Raw genomic sequence first — 24,179 nt, 5'->3', positions numbered from 1 at the left:
ATACAGTAAATTAATGTAATTCTATTAGGAAGCAATAACTGTAGGAGTCACGTGGTGATACAGTGTTACAAAATATGAACATGTTACAGGAAGTAACCGAAAGAAAAAAAAAACAACGGCATTTGGGAGTCCGCGACGGCCCGCTAGCGTGACCGCACTGACCGAGACCTGCTAGTCATAATTGGCACATCTACTGGTTACCGTTCCAACAAACATAATCCATGCTTCTCATAACTTAAACCTAACGAAAATCAGTATGTACACACTCAGCAGCCTATAAATTGTAATATCCTACATCACATATTGATCCTGTATCTATATATCTGGTTGTGATCATTTTGAAAAGTCACATGATTTTTTTTTTTCCCCCTTTTCCCCCCTTGCAATGCTGGACAGTCTGAAAATGAGCTCCTGGCGAGATGTAAGCGAGGATACGATTCATCCCTGCATAAAAAATGTCTGCAAAATCATGAGTTCTGCAGTACAAATGCTGACCGTACCAGGATGACATGCTCACTACTGTTCTTGTAGATGTTTGTTGACCTACTGCACTGAGGTATGGGTTGTGTGTTTTGGTAGTGGGTCCACACTGTCTGCTTCACCGCAAAGACACGATACCAAGAGAGAGAGGGAAAAAAAAAGAAAAAAAATAAAAAGAAATGTTCTCGGTATGAGTTTTACCGTAAAATGTGGACTGTGTAAAATACCACTAAAACCCAGCGAGAAATATCCCAAAAATAGTGTTAGTTGCACAAGAGATACTGAGATACAAAGACTTTGAACTCATCCCTGTCAACGCATTTCTTGTTGCACCTTGAATTGACTGCGTGTAACCAAGTAACCGGATTAAAAGGTAGCCATATAAAAAGGGAAGGAGAGAGCAGTGTACGTATATGAAATTATATTTATATATATATATATTTTTTATATATAGATATATTTATATGTTTTTATACATATATTACATATACACAATTGACCTAAAGTGAAACAGTGAGTTTAAAAAGTTTCCTTGGCTTAGGAGGCCACCTGGGACACGAGCGGCGGGGCCAGCGGCTCAGGCCGCCGGGGAGGGTCTATGGGTACGGACGTGACCTCCACCATGCCGGCGCCCGTGTGCGGCACGCTCGTGTTCATGATGTGCCTCTGTAAGTGCTTGATCCAGTCCTCCTGGACTGAGAGGGGACCCTGGAAGACTAGGTCGCAGAACCTGCGCGAGAAGGAGCAGGCGGGTGAGCGGGCAGTGTGTGGTCCTCCATGAACGACACTGAAATAACTGCCTTCGGTATCATCGGTACTGTAGTAACTCACTACATTACAGTACTGCAGCAGGGACAGTCTCACGTAAAAGAGTCCAGTAAAAAAAAAAAAAAAAAGTACAGCGAAACTGTATGGAACAGTGTATATTGTTATTTACATTTACATTAATTAATTTAGCTAATGCTTTTCTCCAAAGCGACGTACGATGTTAAGTTACTTAGAATTATTTACCCATTTATACAGCTGGGTAATTTTACTGGAGCTATTTCGGATAAGTACCTTTCTCAGGAGTACTACAGCTGAAGGTGAGATTCGAACCTGCGACCTTTGGGTCTAAAGGGAGCAGCCTTAATCGCTACGCTACCGGCTGTCCCATTTATGCATTCGTTCATCCTTTATCAATAACTTGTCTAGTGCAAGAAACACCCTGGACAGGACACCAGTCTGTCAAAGAAATAAGACACACACACACACACACACACACACACACACACACTCTCTCTCTCTCTCTAAGAGCAATTAAGAGATACCAGTTCACCTAAAAGACATGTCTTTGGACTGCGAGAAGAAACCAGAGCACACGGAGGACACCCATACAGAGATGGGCAGAACATGTAAAGCCCGCAGACTGAGCGGGATTTGAACTCATGTCCGAACCCACAGCCCGGCACTACCCGCTGTCCCATCGCGCTGCTTCAAATATAGGATTCTCAAAACAGTTGTTACACAATTTAGAAACAAAAAATGAAAAAAATAAAAAACACTACAAGCGAAGTGAGCTGTTCTCATGGCACCTGTACGTTTTGCTTTATGGTGCCACGCTACAGAGCGCATTCCAAGGTTATGCGAATAACTAGCAGTGTATCCCGCCCGGGTCCCTGGCGTGAAGCCACATTCTCCTACCTGCAGGTGAGTCTGTAGATCTCATCTGCCGTGTGCGGCAGCGCAAAAATCTTCTTCTTGGGCCCGGGCCTTGATCTCTGCTTCTTCTGTTTGCAGTCGTAGGCTGGAAGGTAGGAATTACATCGCTGCCCGTCACCGTCGTCACAGTGTGGGAGACACTCCAGGATCAGCAAAAGCACACGCACACACCCGCGGAGCAGTGCACACGACAATATAGAAACTTTAGCTCTATGTTGTTTTCAGTTATCGTGCGGGTGGAAGGCAGGCATATCCCTCCAAGACCCAACCATTCATTCTGTCCACTGTAGAGGACACAACCCCAAAAGGTGCACGCTACATCGCCGAGTCCCACTGCACTTTACGCGTGACATTCTACGGTTTTCAATCGTACCGATTTTTTCGGACCGGGGCAAATATTTCCAAAAAAAGTTGCGCTCTTACTTGTGCCTTCCAGCAGGGCGGCTCTCTTGCGCCGCGCGTACGCCCGAAGGTGATTGGACAGGCTAACCGCGCTGTGGAACGTGGTGTTACAGTGCATGCACACCTTCTTGTTGAGTTCGGTTTTCTCTGAGAAACAAGAGATGGGGAAAACAAGCGAATCGGTAAAATTCGGTGAAGAGCTCTTCATGGGCAGCTTCGAGACAAACCGCTCCGGCTGCTCTGCACACCGTGAGCGAGAATGTGAAGGCAGAAAAGGTGTGTGCGTGCGTGCGTGCGTGCGTGCGTGCGTGCTGGTTTGCAGCAGAGCGGAACCCTGGTTGGGGCGGTCAGGGTGTATCCTGCCTCACACCCTATGTTTCTGGGATAAGCTTCAGATCAGTGTAACCCTGCCTTGGACAAGTGCTCATCGATAATGAATGAATAAATGAACGAACGAATGCTTTGCTACATGTGATATTCCTGCCAAAAATGGATTTCTAAAAGGAAAAAAAAAAAAAAAAAAAAAAAATCGATTAACATCGACAGCAAATTTATCGAAAGCTCCGTTTGCACACCAGTGAAATGCCACCAGATCTGTGCAATACGAGAGCCAGAACCGAGACTCGGAAATAAGGCTTCGGATTTTTAAAATATATATATTTTTAAATTTTTTTTTTTTTAAAAAAAATCTACAGATTAGACTGAAGGGTTTATCTGGACCGACATAAAACAAAGGTGTGTAAACACAGTGGATGTGTTTCCAACTCCACATCAAAGCGCACCATTGCTTTAATTTGAATTTCAAAGGTACGTTGCGCCACATATTCCTTTTGAACACGTTACAATAATTGAACCGATCGCGAACTTTTTCAATAGATGATGCGTGCCTCTCGAGGCCCCAAGACGGCTCGGGGAATATTGCCCGAAATATGAAGAAACCGGCATAAATATTTAAAAGCGCTCCCTACGACTAAAATAGTTTGGTTAAACATGAAGTTGTGTAAATAATGAAATGCTGTGGAGCTGTTAAAACATGCAAAAGAGCTGTAAGACAAGACACTTTACTGTCGTGATACATTCATTACACCCTTGACGGGCAAACTGAAATGCAAATTAATTGTTTGAACTCCCGGCTGCTGCGGATTTATGGCAGAAATGAACAATCTACCGAACCTTCTACATTACCCTTGAAACGCAGTACTGATGAGGTAAGTTAGTTAAACTTCTGCACTTGTGAATGCGAACCTGTCGGTCATTATACAATTACTCATGAATGACCAGTAACCAGTTGTTCTGTGCAGGGTTGCAGTGGTCCAGAGTCTATCCCAGAAACACAGGGCTTGAGGGACGGTACACTGTGGACGAGAGCCCAGGTCTTCAGAGGGCGATCACACGCTTTCTTAACACACACACACACACACACACACACACACACACACACACACACACACACACACACACACACACACACAGTGTGCAATCTCGCGTGACGCAAATCCACCTGAAGCACGCATCTTTGGACTCTGGGAGGAAACCAGAGTACCTGTGGGAAAACTCACACTAAAACAGGGAGAAAAGGGGCCCACGCTGACTGAGCTGGTTCTCCATCCACATCCGAATGCCCTTCGGTGCGACTTGCATCCCTACCTGGTGTCCAGCCGGTTTCCGCCCCCAACGAGTTAGTCAGTCCTCCGCGCTCTTTGGGTGGAGAACCGCCAAGACACTTGCGTGCGGTCTGCGAGCGGTTCCTCATCTCCAACTCCTCGTCCAGCTTCTTCTTCTTCAGCAGTTCGATCAACGCGCTTGACGGGGGACCCCTGGCCCCGACCTCGTTCTCCTCCTCCCCCCTCGGTTCCAGGTCGTCCAGCTCCGGGTGCAACGACGGCGGCGGCGCGCCCCACGCCTTGCAGTCCAGGCCCACGTGCTGGATCTTCACCGGGATGCCCGTGGGGGACAGGAAGAGGCCATCGCTGCTGGCAAACTTCTGCGAGACGAAGGGGCGCGACAGGAAGCGCTTCTTGTTCAGCACCTGCAGGATGTGCTGGTATTCCTTCTCGTCCTGCATCATCTCGTTGAGGATGCATAGCGGGGACTTGCTAGTGCTGGACACCGTCTTCCCGATTCGCTTCAGGTGGCCACGCACGTGATTGGAGAGGCCCGTCTTGGTGTCGAACCAGCCGCCGCACAACGGGCACGTGTGCTCCGACTGCGACTCGGGCTTGTGCACTGCGGAGGACGACAACCAATCAAAACTAACATCCAAGCGCAATACAAACATACAGTGACATTTCAACACTCTGCACTTCAATCTGTCTACCGATGAGCACGTAGCATTTTATATATATATTCAAATATAAACTATGGCCTGTATATAGCATGCATTTATATATAAATCACTCGCTACACCCCAACCAGACTGCTACGCTCCTCCACCACTTCCCGCTTGGGGATTCCACACACAGTCGGTCCAAAATCAAAAGCACAAAGGTTCGGTTCTGGCTTCCATGTGGGGGAATGACCTCCCCCTCTCACTCAAAACTGCTGAATCTCTCTCTACAGTCAGGAAGGGTCTCAAAACTCACCTTTCAGACTCACTTCTCTTAAGCGCATGATAAAATTGTATTTTCATGTTCAATAATTTTTAAAAGTACCTTTATGCAGCTACTCGTGTGATGTACACTGGTTCATATGGCGGAACGTAACTAACTTTACTCTACACTCACGCATCTGCATCCAAATCTCTCCTTATTTTGATATAATTCATGGTATTTTTCTCTGAGATGTACATGCTTTTCTCCAAAGCAATCTGCTAAATTAGTAAGTGTATTTATACATAACCGTGTATGATTGATGAAGATATATTTTTATACATACATCTATATATAATTTAGTTATATCATTATTTATAAAGAAATATATCCATTATCAATAACCACCTGTGCCGTACAGAGTTGTGGTGGTTCCAGCAGCATCAAGTCTGGCAGAACAGACCCAGGATGGAACAATAGTCCATGAGAAGGGGGGCGGACACACACACAAAAAATTCACACTAACATGTAGAGAACATGTAAACTGCACCCAGGCTGAGCTCGATTCAAACCAACAATCAAAGCCATAGGTCACTGTACCACCCCTTTTATAATATTTGAATACCAGCAGGGCCCATAGAATTGATTTATTACTCAAAGCATAATTCGGTGTAGAATCCAGAGGAAGGGATTTTTGTTTTTATTTAAAAAAAAAAAAAAAAAAAACAAAAAACACCTACGCATTTATTCATTTAGCAGACTCCCTTCTCCACAGTAACATACATCTCGGAAAAACACAATGAGTGCGTTGCATCAGCACAAGGAGAGATCTGGATGCAGGAAAAGTGTAGAATTTATAGTCGGTTCAATTTAGCACCTTTTTTCAACCGCCGAATGGCAGTAATTTTCCGGCGTATTCGAGGCCTCCTGTCCTGAGACGCCACCTGTTCCGGCGACACCACGTGGCGCGCATCGTAACTCAGGCCAACCCTGTGTAGGTGTCCTCGCACGTGATTGGACAGCCCCACCCCCGACTCGAACACGGCGGGACAGTAGGGGCAGGACTTGCGCTCGGCCCCAAACATGGGCACGTCGAAGTCCGAGAAAGAGTCACTGTGCAGGGCCCCATCGGGCCCCGAGGCTTCCGCGGAAACATCGGTTTCGATGCACTCCTCCTTGACAATGAGCTTCTGGATGGCGTCGCCGTCGTTCTCCGAGTGGCAGCTTCTGTCGAATGCGTCGCCGGAGGAGCCCCTGTCTTCCTTGGCGGGAAACCTCTGCCTGCGAATGAAATAGTTGCGCGCGTAGGGGTTTTCTTCGTTCTCCGTGCTGTCCAAGAAGTTAGCGGTGGCCTCGCTGGTGTAGTCGCTGAAGTCGTACGGGTCCTCGTACCCTGCGTTCTCCACACTCCCGGGCATCTCCTGCTTCTTCGGGGTAGCCTCGTGCTTTGCTAACAGCACGTGGGTTGCTTTGTCCGTGGTGTTGCGAAACGGAGTGGACATTTTCCGCTTAGAAGGCGACTTCTTCAAAACCGGCGGCTCCAAATGCAGCAGCCTGCTGTCGGGGTCCTCGCCGTCGGCCCGGCCTTTCTCGGACTCGTACCCAGGATAGAAAATACTATTGGACTTCTCCGTTTTGGGTGGCGGCGACTTGTAGCAGCTGGACAGCGAGTTTGTCTTCTCAGAGTTTCCTGAAAACAGGCTTCCGTAACCTTGGTCGTCATCGTACCCGTCGTCGACATACGGGAGTCCCGTGGTGACATCTATTCCGTCAACCTGCTGAGGAGATAATTTGCTTTGCTTGTCACCTCTCCGTAAGGACAGCGACAGCTTGTTCAATGAATTGCCAGCTGTCCACTTGGACAGCGGGGAGTTGAAACCTTTGCGGGCCTTCTGGGTCGTTTTGCCCTTTCTGAAGAGGTGCGCCAGGCCTTCGGACCAAAAAGGCAATTCCGACTTTTTCCTGAACGCCTGCTTCTCCACCAAGAACTTTGGCTTTAGCTGCAGCCTACGAGCTGCTTCCTTCTGCGACTTCCCTGCCAACTTGTGCGGCTCGTACCCGGGTGCTGCATAGTTGTTCGAGTCGTACGGGGGACTCTCGGCGTCCTGGAGAAACGGCTGCTGGTGGATGAGCTCCACGTGTTTCTTCAGGACGTTCCTGTTGCGAGTGCTGAAGGCGCACGTCTTGCAGTTGAGCGAGGGGGCATCGGGCGCACCGTGGCCGCCCTTCGCGACGGCAAACTTGCGGCGCTCCTTTGAACCGTCACGCTTGCTCATCGTGACATACTGGGGTTTCCGTGTGATGCGGTGAGCCGTGTACAGGTGGGCCTCCAGCTCGTGTTCCGTTACGGCCATGTGGTCGCACTCCTCGCAGCAGTAGTACCGTTTGTCCTTCTCGTGCGTCTTGGCGTGCTGTACGAACGTGTTGGGGCAGTTGGTCCCAAAAATGCACTGCGGGCACTGAAGCCTGGCATTGCGGCCCTCGTCCTTGAGTTCGTTGAGCCCCTTGATTTCCTCTATGAGCTTCTCCCGCCTCTCCTGGTGAATAATCATGTGCTTCAGCAGGGAATTGCGGTCGCGGAACGAGCGCCCACACTCTCTGCATATGAAGGGCCGCGGCACATTTACATGCCGAACCTGATTGTTCCCGTCTAAATGATACATCATATGTCTATGCAAATGCTTCTTCTCTTTAAAGTTAACGTTGCACTTTGTGCAAGGGAAAAAGGATGGCTCCTCTTCGGAGCTCAGCTCCATCAGGGGGCCGGTTTTGAGCTGCTTCACTTTGCCACCCACATCTGAGTCGTGGATGCCGTTGCCGTCCAGGCTTTTTTTGCCCGGCGCGTTCAGGATCAGCTGCTTGATGGCTTCTACGGTGTCACTCGGGTACCGCTCACACGGGTCCGCGGAACTCTGGGAACTCTGCTTTCTCCCGAACGCGGCGTCCAGAAACGGCTCCTCCTTATAGTTGGAGCCGTCGTGTACCGGTGAGCTTTTGAACGCGTAGAGGCTCTCGGATGGGTCGGACACCTCCACCACCCGCATCTTGCGCTTTCTGCGTCTCTGTTCTGGGGGAGGGGGCGTCGTTTCTCGTGTCTTTTCCAGCTCCGGATCATCGTGATCGCTCCACAAGAATTGCATGAACTCCTTCTGGGGGTCCCAGTTGGAGTCGGGAATGCTCTCGTAGTCGTCCGAGGAGCTCTCGGAGGACTCCATGTTGAAGTCCCATATCCGTCTACTGTCACGTCCCTCGGCAGACCTGATTTGGCTAACGGGCATCCCGTCCTGGTTCTCTTCCGCAAGTTGGACAGGTACCTCAAAGTCGCCGTCATCCCCCCCAGGTGGCGTGGCGCTGGTCTCACTCTGCACCGGCACAGTTTTGGCTACAAAACTCGGCGTACTCTTCCGGCCTCTGGACCTGGTCTCGCTGAAGACACGCCGAGGTGAGGCTTCGCCCGGTGATGCTCCCGGCTCCTCCGGGTCGCTGTGTGAACCAGGTCCGTTAACAAGGGTGCCGGGTTGCGGCTCGCTGGAGGGGGTGCTGCTGTGCGTCGGCTGCGTTCCGTTTAGAGGCTTCTCAGGGTCGTCCGAGGGCACCTGCAATGGCGGTCTTAGAGCACTGTTCTTCAGAGAGGACGTCTGACTCTTGAACGGCTCCTGCGAGGCATCTGCATTGTTAGACACGGGGTCCACGGTATCCTCCTCCCCGGCATTCTGCTTCAGGTCAGCCATTTTCTGGAAAGGAGACAGAACAAGACAGACTTGAACTCTAAGGACCTGTTTACATGCGCGCTTCTGCTTATTCATGCAGTTGACCCTTTACTGCGAAGTGACTCAATGTGAAGCTTCTTCACGGTGTACCCATTTACACAGCTGGGTAATTTTTACTTAAAAAATTCAGGGCAAGTGCCTTGATCAAGGGTACTACTGCACATTTTGGGTTTTGAACCTGGGTCTTGAGCCCAAAGGCAACAGTGTTCACCACCATAGTACCTGCTGGCCCTGGTAGCATAAGAAAAGGTCCAAGCAAAAAATTCAGCATGTGATTTTTGCTGTATGGTTTCATATTTATATTTGTACGCAGGAAGAGCTGGTTGCATCAAGCCCCTCCGGTGCAGCGAAGACGTGGGGCATTATTCGGTGTTGCATTGTGCCTGCCTGACCCCCATTTTCACCACTCCCATTCGCAGCGCTCCCTGCTGTTAGCCCTGGATGCACTGGTGAGCTCTAATTATGTGAGCATAAAGAATCCACACCTCTCGCTGGCAACCTTCCCGCAACTCCCCAACAAACTCTCAGCCGCCGCCAGAACGCGCCCATTTCCATGGGAACAAAAGGTGCACCTTCGGCGAAGATCATATTCCTTCTTCTCACTCACAAATGGTGCCAATACCAAACCCAGCAAGTGGTGCGCGCGATGCTCAAGTCCTCACAAATGGGTAAACAGAAACTGCTATTTAAAAAAAAAAAAAAAAAAAACACTAGATGGCAGTTTAACAAGCTCCTAGTAAAAAGGAAAGTTTTTAGAAAATAATAATAAAGAAAAAAAATTAAACAAATAAAAGCTTCAAAATACAGGTTAACCACTTCTAGACCTTCACACCTAGGTCTTGGATGAGATGGAAACGGGTGAAGCCATTTTTCACAGTTGGGATGCGGGCTGCCCGTCGGCACCGGCCATAGCCGCGGCCCTGCGGCTAGCGTCGGCCCGCGCCTTGCATCCTGAGCAACCGGCGCTCGACGGGACGTCGCCTCGCTAACAAAGTGCTGAGCCTGGTGTTAATGAGTGGCTCCGCCGCCACCACCTCCGAGGTACAAACCGTGCCGTGCCCCACGTTCTCCCCATCTGTCGGGGTGTTAGGGGTGTCCGCGGGGAGGGCGGCGGCGGGGACCAGACGCTTTGCGTTTGCGCCGAACCTCTGTGCTTCGTCTCCGACGGAGGACGGGCTAAAGCGCCCTCGGTAAAATACAAACTCAAAATGTTCCCCCGCTGCCCCGTGAGGAACCGCAGCATCTTCCCAGCACCAATACATCACAGGACACTATTGCTTAGCACCAGTTAAAAATGGGCCCAGAGAGTGGCGCAGTGGTGAGTCCTTGCCACACGATCAGAGGTTCCTGGTTTGAAGCCCCCCCACCAAACCATTATAAACTTGGTCAAGGCACTTGGCCTGAACTGATACAGTAAAAGTTACCATGCTGTATAAATGGGTAGAACACTAAGGCTGATTAGCACTGAAAATCATACTGGACAAAGACAGATAGATAGATAGAAGTTCCTACTATTAATATGCACCTGAAAACAAATTTTTGGTAGTATTTTTGATTTTAACAATACGCTAGATTGCACTACATTTAAGACGTACTGGTTTTGAATATCCCCATAGTTTCCCCTTTTGTTTCACAAGCTTTCTGCATGTATACGAGAACAACCAACAGGCCACTTCAGACCACAGCCTTTGCTGACGAAACAAAAGTAAATACAAGCACAGAGAGACCTGATAATGTTTAATAAGGGGTGACAAAAATTAAATCTGTTCAGCCGTAAAAACAGTTCAGTGCTGCCGTCTAAAGTACAGCTGGTTTTCACCCATACTTGGGGGGGGGGGGGCGCGATCTGGGTTCGGGAGTGTGTGTGTGTGTTGGGGGGGGGGGGGGGGTTCTTTCCCTTTTCTCGAACCATCAGCACTTGAGCTAACACCTCCCTCACACCTCATCCCGAGGTTACTGTAGAAAAAAAAAAACGAGGTGATAATTGCACATTATCATAATTATTCTCTAATCCCAAAAGATCACGATATGCAGGATATTGAATAATAAAGCACAAGTATGAGCTCCCCATCATTAAAAGAGCCCTTTTTTGGCTTGTTTTTCTTATTTATATTCCTGTAGATTTCTACTGAAAAGAAAAAGATGGTAAAGCAGCGTCTCCAGCGGTACCTGTGGTCGGTTTCTGCTGAACCACAAAACGGTGCAACAGACAAAATGAAACTGGGCTCAACTACAGAAAAGTGAAAGGTGCAGCATGGTGGCACAGCGGGTAGCACTAGTGCCCGGCAGCTCCGGGGCCGCGGTTTCCGGACACGCGTTTAAATCCGGCTGTCCGTGTGGAGTGTGGAAACCCGGGAAAAACATCAACAGTCCAAACATCCGTTTTAGGTCAACGGGTGACGACACTTCCGTCAGTTTTGTGCGTTTGCATGCGCGATGGCCGTGTGATGGACTGGTGCCCTGGCCACTGGCACCAGCACCGGACAGGTGCTTACTGATGACACACGGATTGACGGAAGAGCGAGCTAAAACGTGCTCTATATTCTTTATGCGTTCAGATCATTCCTTCACCTAAGTAGATTTACTGAAGACAATGTGGTGTGCCGACGTGCCCATCCGTCACCAGTTTTGTCACTCCTGTCCATTATTGCAAATTGACACCAGATCAGCTGAAGGACAGCTGGGCAAAAGGGTGAAGGGCACCTGAAGGGCTGAAGAAATTCCTTGAGTAATATATATATATATATATATATATATATATATATGTGTGTGTGTGTGTGTGTGTGTGTGTGTGTGTGTGTGGGGTGGGGCGCGATCGATCAGTTCACCCGCCACCAATCCACTAAACCACCCCTTAAGAGTACCGGGAGCGCCGGAGTGCCACTCGAGATAAACAGAACAGCAATTGAGGCTGACACTTCAGGTGCCAAGGAGAAGCCGTAAGGGAGCGCCGCAGCCCGCCGGACGCCACGGTCGACTAACGGACGGCTTTTATTCCTTTAAAAAAGAAACGTGGCCCGATCAGAATAATATTGTCAACAGCAGCACTTACAATGCGGATCACAGAAGGGTTGGTATCATTTCCAAACACGTTTCTTGCCGTCTGCTTTAAAATAGTGATGCACCGCAAGTCCAAAAACAGTGGAGGAAAAAAAAAAATAATAAACATACATGCCATCCTATGACCACTGTTCATCCATCATCAATAACTGCTTGACCAGTGCAGGGTTGTGGGGGGTCCAGAGCCCATCGCAGAAACACATGGTGTAAAGCAGGGTACACTCGAGATGGCACAGCAGTTAATCGCGCACAAGCATTCACGCACTAAGGGCAATTCAGAGTTACCAATTCACGTGGTTTTTTTGAGTGTGGGAGGAAACCAGAGCACTTACATTAAACCCCTGCAAAGATTGAAATCCCCAGTCCTCAGTGTATAGAAAGTGAAGGAGTGCAAGAGAAAACCCAGGACGCGCGTGGCCAGATAAAAAGCCTAAGACTCAGAGGGGCTGGGGGGGGGGGAAGCTGTGGTGGGCAAACAGCAAGTCTGGGCTAATTTAAGAGGACAAAGACAAGGTCCAAAAGGCACAGAAGCTCATTTAGGTGTTTTCAAGCGTTTCAGTCCCGTTGTTAAGGGACGGCTTTAAGAGCGCGTTTGACCGCCGCCCCACAAAGCTGCCTTCGTTTGGGCCGAATCCAATTTAGCGCCGGAGAGCGTTCGGTCTTCACCCGAAAGGGGTCCCGAAGGACCAGCGGCCAAGAATGGACCTCAGAAGTGTCCATCTGCTTCGGCACCGGCACAGGACAACACGCAGAAAGAGTCCCCCCAGAGCTCCTCCCCCAGGCTCGCCGTGGCCTGCGGCCTCCCGAAGAGCCGTTTCCTCCTCCGTTTGCGGCGTCGCGCTACCTGGCGGAAAAGAAACCGAAAGCAATACAAACGTCACGCTCCACGGAAATCGAGTTCTGTCAGTTTGCGGAAATGTCTCAAAGCACGAAAACACGCGACAGCCAACAATGTCAAATATTACGGAAAAGAAAAGCGGGGGGAGGCGTGAAAATGTCGACCGAGGCGTTGACTCTGGCTCAGGTGACGGAGGAGGACCGGGCGAGCGAGCGGGCGAGCGAGCGAGGGAGGACGGCCGCCCCGATAGGGAGAAATATGCACACGGCCGTACAAATTCCTGATAGAAAAACCGTGAGATGCTCAAAAAAGGGCAAATAAATAAAATATTTCTGCTGCTTGATAGCGGATGTGCTGATGAAAAAAGATGGGGACCGCGTACAGCGGCGGGATGAAAGGGGACAGGGTGCGAGTGACAGTTGGGTTAAGGCAGGAGCCGTGTCTCGGAGCAGGTAGGAGACTTCAAACGGCGAGTTCACAGGAAGCGCGCGCCGCCCCGTCTTTGCGGGGGGATTTCAGGGGCGAGGGGCGCTGATGAGATCCGCTCGGGCCTCTGACAAGGCCTCGTCGGCCGCCTATGGAGCCAGGCGGGATTAAACGATATAAACTTTGAAGCTTAAAACAATACCTTTCAAAATTAAACAGATTACAGGGGTCTTTCTCGCTGGGATTTCCCGAGCGCGCGTTCGCTCAGCAACTCCCCTCTCTCAGCCGACAGGTATTATTATTCCTCGTGCACGAAACCGTTTGACAGGGTCTTAAGGGCGGCAGAGAAAGACTCTTTTCCAGGTGGGTGCGCTCCATAATTAACATTTCTTTTATAATGAGAGCCGAACTGTTCCGAGAGCGCCGACAAGAAAGGGAGAGCTGGGAGCGCGAGGCTTTAAACGCAAAAAATATTTTCACAAGAAGTACAAGCATGCAAATGCGCTCCTGCGCAAAACTTGCAAAGACATTTACATTTATTTATTTAGCAGACACTTTTCTCCAAAGTGACTTCCGACGAACTCTATGTAGTGTTACCAGCCCACACACCTTATTCACCGTGGTGACTTACACTGCTAGATACACTACTTACACTGGGTCACTCATCCACACATCAGTGGAACACACTATGGGTGAACCTGAACAGCATGTCTGTGGACTGTGGGAGGAAACCAGAGCACCCGGACGAAACCCACGCAGACACGGGGAGAACAAGATAGCTCCACACACACTGAGTGGGGATCGAACCCTCGTCCTCTCGCACCACCCAGGTGCTTTGAGACAGCAGCGCTACTCGCTGTGCCGCCGTGCTGCCCATTTACGGGACAGCAGGGAAAGCAGCAGTTAGAAGGGTCATCTAGCTATCGAGGGACCTGGGTTCCGATCTGACTCCTTCGCGCTCGTGTAACATACCGATCCTTAACTGATGCAGTACCCAGCTGTGTAAAATGGTAAAAAAAAAATCACTGTAAGTCGCTTTGGCCGCTTTGGCGGAAGGTCGGGTTTGTACGCTGAGCTACACGCAACTGTTTACCCACCAATTCAGGTTAAAAGTACCTCGATCGAAGGAGCAGCAGCAGGAGGGATCATGTGAACTCTTCCAATCGCAAGGCGACGGCTCCAACCATTACGCTACACATTCTTGCCAAAAATGCTATTCAAGCAATCACTGTACATTAGCTTTTTTTCCCCCCTCTTTTTTTTTTTTTTTTTTTTTTAAAGATTCAGTACAAAAATAACATATTTAGACAGTGACAATAAGGGCAAGTTAAACAAACAAAGTGTCAACTGGTTACATTTTTTTTTATATTACCAACCAGTCAACAGCTTAACTCTCGACGCCTGTCTACTGTCCAGACTCCCTGACCTTTGACCTTGTCTCTGCTCATTTGACTCATCTAGTGGACTACGGGAGCTGTACTGGTACTCTTGCAGGCCACTTCCTAAGTCCGTTCACTTTCAAGGGACAAAAGGAGGCGTGGTTACCGCTTGCCTCTTGAGCCCGGTCTAGAGGATCAGAGACCTGGGGGGGCAGGGAACATCTTGTGCTACTCATTAGCATGCGAGAGTGACCCACTTCACACCAAGGACAAATCAAAACGGCGCCCAAATGGGCAATATTTCACCAGTAAGCCAACAGAAAAGGGACCCACAAAGGGATGCAAATGACTTCCCAGGAGGCCTAACGGGAGTGCGTATCTATCGGGGGGTGTTAACATATATGAAGGAAGGAGGAGAACCCCCTAGCCATACAAATTAACAAGATCTTATCGATGGGGTCCTGCAAAACGGGCAACTTCGTTTTTTTTGCAAAAATCGGCAGAGCTCCACGGTTCAGTGGAAACTCATCTCACAAGAGTACGACCGCTAACGTCGGGCTCACTATTCTTATTTCAGTCCATCTGAACTTTTCACACAATTACCTAGAAGATAATTAATGTCAGAACATCTCTGTAAATATGAGTGAACAACATCTACACTAATACACTGAAGAGAAACAAACTGGTCCTGGAACTTTTTTAAAAAACACGCCGCAATACCGCCACCTGCCACAGGATGGCTCCAAAATCGAGAAAAGAGGCAACGACTGCAAGGAAGCGAAGGACCAAGTTTTACTCCCTATTGGCAAAGGAACATCTAAGATAACGAATGGTTTTCCAAAGCAGTCTAGTTATCTGTTCCTAATCACATTCAATGTCCCCCCCCCTCCTTTCAAAGACGTGACAAAATCTATTTAGGCACTGCAGCTCATGGCTGAAAAAGGAAGTGAACTCAGGTGTACGGCGCCCAAACCGAGAGAGGGTGGGATTCACAGAAGGAGAACGGAAACTGGCTCTTGGCAGCTGGAGCAGATGCTCGGCAACAAACACAACGTCACATTCCAGGGTGGGGCGGGGCACTCGGGAAAGCGCTTTCAACGGAGCACGCGCCGCAATCTGTCAACGTCTAGAGCAACACCAGGCGATGCGATGGATTCACCCAGCCCTCTTTAACACCCATTAAACAGCAATTAATCTCATCTTATCTCATTTGTTTAAACGCAAACTGCATCTAACAGAGTACTGCCGCGGTTTCAGAGAAGGGGGGAGGAAGAAAAATGCAACGGGTGCTTTTCATTTTGTGGTTATTTATCTGATAGCCCTCCCATAAATAAATAAATAAATAAATAAATGCTTGAAAAATCCTGAGTGCAGCTTAAAGTTCAGGGCAACAGCTAAGACAGCGGTGTGATCAATAACACCTTGGTAGAGTAATACTGTGCAAAATAGTTCAGTGATGTACATGGTTACCAAAGATACAGTACATGGTAACAGAAGTACTCCGGAGGAACTCAGCCACGTTACCCAATGGATATCGGATCAAACCCAGTCATCGAATGAAGACGACCCCTGGTACAAGGTCCTCCTACCAAATCAACTGTGTCAAGACATGTCATGGAGCACAACCTTTCGAAGGTCATCTGGTCTGCTCAGGTTTTTGGAAGCTCTCACCCCATCTCAAAGATGTGCACTCCATTGAGGACTGCGTGTGTGAGTGCGCTTGAGGGGAGGGAGGACTCGTCCAGATGGATGGCCACATCCTGCCATCAAGTGGTGGCACACATTCGCAACACCGATAAAATTGGTGTGGGGGGGGGGGGGGGCAATGAATGCACCTCAACCTTGTGCAACTTGATACACAAGCAAACACAACGGAAAGGTGGGCACAAAAACCAGAGGGATGCACATTAAAAACAGACATGAAAGAAAGATTGGGGGGGGGGGGGGGGGGGGGGTAAATTACAGCACAGCAGGAGAAGTTGAGCTAAAACGTTGTTAGGAAACGGGGGAGAAAAAAAAAAAAAAAAAGTCAGGCACTGGAAGTCAAAATGTCATTGCAGCTGCGGATGATATTAAGATTACTGTCAAGTTTACAAATGAATCACAGTCTCTTCACTTTCCTAACCTTTCTGGAAAAACCATGACTAAACAAAAAGTCAATTTGGAATCTAAACTATATTTCAGTTACACTGATTTTTTTTTTTTTTTTTTGTTTTAAACCGGAAAGCTCCCAAGGGGATAAAACTATTTAGCGGAGAGAGCAATCCGGCTTTCCTCAACCTGAAGCGTGAGAAACAATGAGTTGTTTGCTATTGTGAGGCTGTTACCGGGTTGGTACTACTAACCATACCCGTCTGGTCCTAGTCCAGCGGACACTCCGGCCTCTTTTGAGTCACAACGCACAGGTCACACACACCCCCTGAGCACAACTGCGGGTGCTTCGCGCTCGCTTTAAAGACAGGCATCTGCAAAATGATACCGATAATTTAGGACATCGGTAGGTATGGTGGAATGTAACAAACGGATCTTCAAATCTTCCCTTCTGTTGATGTAACGTACTCCGTTTATTGTTCTGAGATGTACGTCGCTTTGGAGAAAAGGGTCTGCTAGATTAGTGCAAATTCTGAGGTCCCACCCATTTAGTTTTTTTTTTTTAAATAAATAAACTTAATATATTGTGTATAATATTGCAACGCACAATGATGGCACAGTGTGTAGAACTGGTGACTCCGCTCCTGGCCGTGCATCAGGGTGGAGGTTTCTTTGGGCAGAGCGTGTACGCTTTGGATGTTCTCCCCATGTTTTCCTGGTTTCCTCCCACAGTCCAAAGACATGTGTTTCAGGAATGCTGACAACTACATTTCCTGCACTCTGTGTGTGTGTGTGTGTGTGTGTGTGTGTGTGTGTGTGTGTGTGTGTGTGTGTGTGTGTGTGAGAGAGAGAGTGAGATACTACCCTGTGGTGGACTGGTGTCTCACCCACCGTGAGCCCTGCCTCGTGCCCTATGTCTGTGGGATAAGCTCCGGACCACCACGACCCTACGCTGGACGAGCACTTACTGATAACCAACGGATGACATTTTCATGATGCTGGTTAATAAGAGGAGGTTCCACTTTTTAAGTCAAACTCCCCAAACTGCGCGCTCGTGCATGCAGGTTGCAACAGGACTGTGTCGACAACGCCACAATATTCCCTCCTCTTCTCTTCTTCAAACGCTAACTGAAAGACATGGGCCTGTGCCCTCTCTGGAGACGCGACATATGACAAAAATATCTTGTCTTGGCAACCGATCATCTAGGAGTTACTAATTCAGGGCAGTTTTGTCCCATTAAAGCCCTCCCCGGTGTCTCAGCTGGTCGCCTTGGGCTCGGCGCACGCGGCACGTCGCGATGAACACGGAGGGAGCATCGCAGAGAGCCACCGGTGACCTACTTAGCCATGGTGACAGTTAGCCGGAGGCCGGGGCAGGTGTGTTCAGCGTCACCGCCGTGCCTTTAGCACAAGCCGTGCTCTAGACGCATGCCAATTAGAGCAATGGCGACGGCTCCGGCGGTGACAATAATCCTGTGCGCGGTGCACGCCGGCACATTATAAATTGGCTTTCATTACTGAAGGTAAAATGAAACGAGCTTCCTCGCAAGCTCTGTCGGAGATTTAATGTAAAGTAGCAAATGTAAAATGATCATTTTTACTTTCTTTAGCTGGGCTGGTTTGACTTCATGCTATGAGAATCCTTGTCGGTGTAAGGTGCTTCTGCTGTTCGTGAACATGGTCGGCAAACGCCGGACAACACGGCAGCACAGAGGGTAGCGCTGGTGCCTCACATCTCCTGGGCTATGGGTTCAAATGTGGATTCAAATCCAACTTGGTGCATGCGGAGTTTGCACGTTTTCCCCATGTTTGCGTGGGTTTCTTCCAGGTGATCTGGTTTCCTCCCACAGTCCAAAGACTGCGCCTTTCAGGAGGATCGGTACTACACTGTGTTGTACATCCCGTAGTTCAGCCATAACATAATTTGTGAGACCGTACTCTTACAGTTTTGGAATGACAGCCAATGACGTAACGTGATGGTACTGATGGACGGAATCACACATACTTACGGTGTCACTACTGACCGCTGCACGGAAATAAAAGATAATGAGCAACTGCTGTTTGTGTGGAGAACAGCTCTGCAAGTGCACACTGGCATTATTTCAGCGATTTTTTTTTTAAGCTGATAAAAATAGCCCGTTCTGCTCTATGCCGTGGTGTATCTTCATACCAGTGGCAAAGCCCCTGAGGTTTCATGCAGGGCTTCCAACGTAAATATTAATGAGCAATTTCCACAATGCAGCAGATTCTTCAAAAGGTTGCTGGAAAAACAAACCCCATTGACTCCCAATTTCATATGCAGATTTGTGGGTGGGTCTGCACCTCTGCGCGTGAACGCAAAGCCGTACTATTTATCCTCTCCCGTTTCGGCAGCGCGCCCTTCCCTGCAAAGCTGCAACACCAACAGTTTTTTAAAAAATTAGACCGGATTGAAACGCGGCATCATCGTCCTGACCGGAGATTAGGGCATTTTCGATTTTTTTTCCCCATACTAACACCCCAAAGACAAGTCCATTGTGACAAAGACCACCTTGATAAGCTCTCCAAAAGAGGTCCCTGGGAATCTAGCTGAGCCAAAGACTACAGTACAACCAAAGATATGCATCTTTCATTTCAAGGTATGTCACTCATTTATATCATTCATTCAAAAACACAGCAGCCCTCAACTTTAACCATTATTTTGCAGAGACCTTTGTACAAGGTGACTTACAGTGTTGGGTAAATCATTGAAAGTTGCTTAGAGTACAAACCTATTTATACAGCTACGCCATTTGTACCGTATCAAGACAGGGTAAGCACAAGTGGACGGCAGCAAGGCAGGATTCGAACCCAGGCCCTTTTGACTAAAGTACTTGCCGCCCGTAACATGTGGGCTGACCTTGTGATCGAGTTGCATCTTTATGTTTGTCAGGTCACAGGACTGAAACAAAGACCCAAATTAGGTCATTTGTGTGCCAGTCCCCCCCCCCCCTTTCACTTAGAGCTCACACATACATTGGTTGAAGCCGCTTGTCCCCAATGGGGTCGCGGCAAGCTGGAGCCTAACCCGGCAACACAGGGCGTAAGGCTGGAGGGGACACACCCAGGACGGGACGCCAGTCCATCGCAAGGCACCCCAAGCGGGACTCGAACCCCAGACCCACCAGAGAGGAGGACTTGGGCAAACCCGCTGCGCCACCACGCCCCCTCACTTAGAGCTCTGCAAGTTATTTCAACCAATCATTGTTTGTAATAACAAAATATGATTAAATACAAAGAATTAAACTTCACTTTGCAGTGTCTTTCTTTGTAGTTCTCTTGGACCTGCAATTAATTCCGAGCGTTAATATTTTCATGAAAACATCACAAACATAATTTCCGCCAATGAGCTCACGATGATCTCCTGGGTCCAGATGACTTGGAGTATACGTATATAAAGCAATATTTAATGACGAAAACAAATTCTGATCAAACAAAGTTAACAAATGTAGGACCAGCTCTTGAAAACAGAGGGCTACTGCTATAGAACTGGAATGCAGACGCTCACTCCTCCATTAACAGTGCAGGGTCCCGATGGCCAGGCACCTATCCTCAAAGCATAGGGTATGAGGTGGAATATACCCTGAACGGGACACCCCCCCATCACAGGGGTATCACACACACAGGGCAATTCAGAGTCATCATTTCACCTGAAACATGTCTTTGGACTGCAGGAGGAAACCAGAGCACACGAAACAGTTAATCTAAACCCACAACCAAGCCCACAGCCAAGGAGCCGTGAGGCACCAGCGCTACCTACTGGACCGGACACACGTAAAACAAAGTTAAACAACTAATGGTGCTGCCAAAATGCTCTCTCAACGCAGCTGGTCAAACACACTGCACATCAGCCATCCGGACCGGACCCAGCAGCGCGTCACCGAACATGCGGTTTTTGCTACTATCCATAAAACGCGGATACCGCCTTAACATTTCGGCTTGTTCGATACAACGTCAATTCGTCAACGTCCTTCTTGAAGAGCTCCTGGAAGCCGCCGCTTCTTTGTTTCCATTTCAGTCCTGATAAAATAAAACCGGGCCTGAGCATAAACTCCTGCGCTAATAAACTAATAAGTCAAGATCAATATTACCTATTCTGATTGATCAACGACAGTCGGCACACAAAGAGAGGCATATGTGGCACTAGAGGCAGAATAAATGACTCACGAAGCTTTACGGTAATCACACGAGACGGCGAGGTAGCAAATACCACGGAAGCCGGCAGCTACCGCTGAGGGGACGTGGAGGCAACGTACGTTCGCAACATTCGCGCGTGTATTATATGCACACTTTCTAAAATTGAAAACGGTGCAACTTAAGGTAATTAAACATTGAGCATGAGAAAATGCAACTTTTAGGGATCGTTTATGGTTATTTCGAGCATGGTGGTGCCAACAATAAAACGACGGGAAAGGAAAACGGCAGCAATTAAATCCTGCAGCGACGAACTATTAAGAAATAACGTGGAGCTCAGGGGTAACCATCTAGTTCGGAACGGCTAAACAATAGCTGTTGTGTGCGACGGTCGTGCTGAATGACGGATAATACCGTAATTACATGGCAGCCTGGCGAACGTGACCACGCAACGCCATCGAAGACGTGTGTCGGAGGTCAAATATTTTGCGACACGACTTCGTTTTTTTGGGCCATCTCGGCAGCGTGCGCAGTCCCCGAGCGCTTATGACACCAAGGTTACGGGTTCGAGCCCCACTGCTTTGTGCCGCAGTTGCCTCGAGTAGCAGCTGCGCAAGATCGCTGCCCCTGAAACTCAGAACTCGACTCAAACTGTCACTACTGCTAGCTATTAAGTCGCTAACATTTTGAGCTAATTTTTTCCCCCCACATTCACTTTCCGGGTGAACCAGCTGCACAGCAATTTATGGCTAGACTAAAACTCAGATAATCTCCATTTCATTATTAGCGTCACTTGAATCTAATTCTCTAAAATGTACTTTCGCCTTAACTTCATCGGAATAAGTTCCTATCCCCCCCGACCCTTGTTTTAACAAACTATTCAACTGACATTCCATCAGCTGGTTTGGATTTAGTCTCAGTACTAAAGAAAGACTAATTTTTTTTGCATAAAACCACATTATACAGAGGGCCATTAAATTAAAATGTGTAGGACTGACAATGGTTTTCTTATGTATTTGTAAGATTAAGGAAGCGCAAAAAATGTGAGACGGCTGGACAATTAAACTGGAACCAAATTTGATCCGGGATCCAAATAGATCAGCGGGGTTAAAATAATCCCCCCCACACACCCCACCCCACCCAGCCCAGCACCACATGAAAAATTCACAGACATTGTATTTAGAACTAAGGTCACATGCATGCAGATGGACATCATGTGAAACTGTGTGCATCTGCATCCGCACCCTTCTTACGGATGGATTTTGCAGTCCGGTGAAACAATTTATCATATCTACTGAGAAAGGAATACATTCTGCAGCAGAGTTTTTAAATCGCCCTTGGCGTGTGTGAGTGAGAGAGAGACTGACCAGGATAGATTCCGGACCACTGACACCTGCACTGGACAAGCAGCTATTGATGGTGGATGGACACTCAATACTAAAAGCATTACCAGATGGTGTCTATGAACATCAGCGTGGATGGGCCCTGTACCGTCAGAAGCCGGGAAGGGTTTGTTCTGCTGAGCACGGGTTCGACTATGCGGGCCCTATCAAAGGTGATGCTCTGGGAACTTGACAGATGAGCCGGCGCGCCGTGCGGCGTCGACCGGCGAGGAGCGCGCCAAGGCCGTCCGCCCTTTGATGGTCTCGGCAGCGCCGGCGCACCTCGCTCCTAGCCGGGCTTCAAGTGTCAGAGCTCAAAGTGGGAGCTGGGTGCAGCTGCGACAATGCAGCTCAGCTACAAGAGGTGTGTGTGTGTATGAAAGAGAAAGAGCCTTCTAACGCACAGACAGCTTTCACATTACCTTCTGACTGGCATTGCTTTGTATCATCCTTGACACCAGCCATGTAAAACCAGGAGTGTGTAGCCTCAAGTTCTTTTCAACTTCACTGCAACTGCAGTCCTATCAAAGCCTTCAAACTTTTGCTGAGTTGTAACAAATGCACGTTAATTTTTTTTTTTAATGTTTATATATATGTATTCCGTGAGTGCAGCAATGGCAAGGCTTAGACTTTGGGAAGGGAGAGAAAGGGGGGAAGAGAGAGGGGGGAAAAAAAAAAAATTCCAACACCGCATTAGCACCACCATGCACAGCGGTGAGAGCCATCCGCGCTCGCGCGCGCACACAACTGCACGAGAGGCGGCCGGCTCGCGCTGCTGTTGAACACCGCCGCCGTGTCCATTAATGCCTCCGCGAGCGAAGGCGAGGGGGGAAACCCAACCGACGGCACGCGCCAGCGCCGGCCCACGCGCGCCTAACGTGCACCCGCGCCAAACCGTACCGCCGCCGACGGGCTCCTCCGCCAGCGTTTTAAAGAACCTACCTTCTCCAAATGCAGGAAATGTAAACGACAAGCGCGTTAATCGTCACTCTTGATTATTGTTCGCTTTCGTCCTCCATCCATTTCACAGCCGCCATTTTGCCTGATACTCCGCAGGTCAGACCACGGCCGCGAAGGGGGATGACTTGTTTGAAACGTGTCAAAAAAATGAGAAAAATTTGGAGGCAAACGGCCGATTCGTCATCATGTACAACTCAGAAACGAGCATAAGTTGTCTTGTTCCGTATAATATGTGATTTGTTGCCTCATTATATTCATTTTACCGCATATAACTCTGTAAAATACCGGCTCCCCCCTTTGTGATGAGTAGATTATTCCAGACAGACAGCAGAAAAATTCTTGGGTAAAAGTGGCTGCTTGGAAGATTGGAAAAATGGTGGGAGTGGGGACAGACAGATTGCCCTTTAAATGCATTAAATGGTACATTACACCTATCAGAGGAATGCACGTTTAGGAAAACATGGTCTCTGCTCTCAAACAACCACTGAATGAGTGTGTAATAGAGAGACTCCCAGGTGCACAGCCACACCAAACTGCACCTTTATGCTGGGGGAAAAAAGCCAACATTCTTGATGGAGTCGGGATGTGAAATGACAGGCCTCAGTGAAATACTTAAACAAAGATTTGTAATGTTCATCATGCTCAAGTGAGCTAAATCAATTAGGCTTCAACATTTATAAATAAAGGTGTATTTATTATATGCAAAATATCAGGATGCAGTAATTTTGCTGGTTCTGTGCACATGAAGAATATCAGAATCACTAGCAAAGAGCAGTAAATCGCTCCAGGAATTCATCCAACATCAATTACCAGAATGTAACAAGAGTAGTTTTGACAGGTTTCATTTCCTGCTTTTACTGGGATGCCATGCAGGCAGTCAGGAAAATGAAATCTGAAGTATTTTCAAATTAAAAATATCCAACAATAAGCTTTTCAATCAGCACTTATAGTGCAATTTCAACAATCCTATGTACCGCTTTTTTTCATAGATTTTTTAAAGTGTTCAGTAA

At 48.4% G+C, this 24,179-nt stretch overlaps 1 protein-coding gene across 1 annotated transcript; it reads right to left on the bottom strand.

Moving 5' to 3' along the window:
- Positions 1-1,017: 1,017 nt before the first annotated feature.
- znf644b (zinc finger protein 644b) lies at positions 1,018-23,246 on the bottom strand. Its single transcript, XM_018730832.2, has 6 exons — positions 23,152-23,246; positions 5,989-8,845; positions 4,231-4,809; positions 2,605-2,730; positions 2,164-2,266; positions 1,018-1,210 (listed from the first exon to the last, which is right to left on the bottom strand). The coding sequence occupies exons 2-6, from the start codon at positions 8,840-8,842 to the stop codon at positions 1,018-1,020; spliced, it is 3,855 nt and encodes a 1,284-aa protein (XP_018586348.2). The 5' UTR covers positions 8,843-8,845; positions 23,152-23,246.
- Positions 23,247-24,179: the final 933 nt, after the last annotated feature.

Source organism: Scleropages formosus, chromosome 25, assembly GCF_900964775.1.
Source record: "Scleropages formosus chromosome 25, fSclFor1.1, whole genome shotgun sequence".
Lineage (NCBI taxonomy): Eukaryota > Metazoa > Chordata > Actinopteri > Osteoglossiformes > Osteoglossidae > Scleropages > Scleropages formosus.
This window is presented reverse-complemented; position numbering and strand designations above follow the sequence as displayed.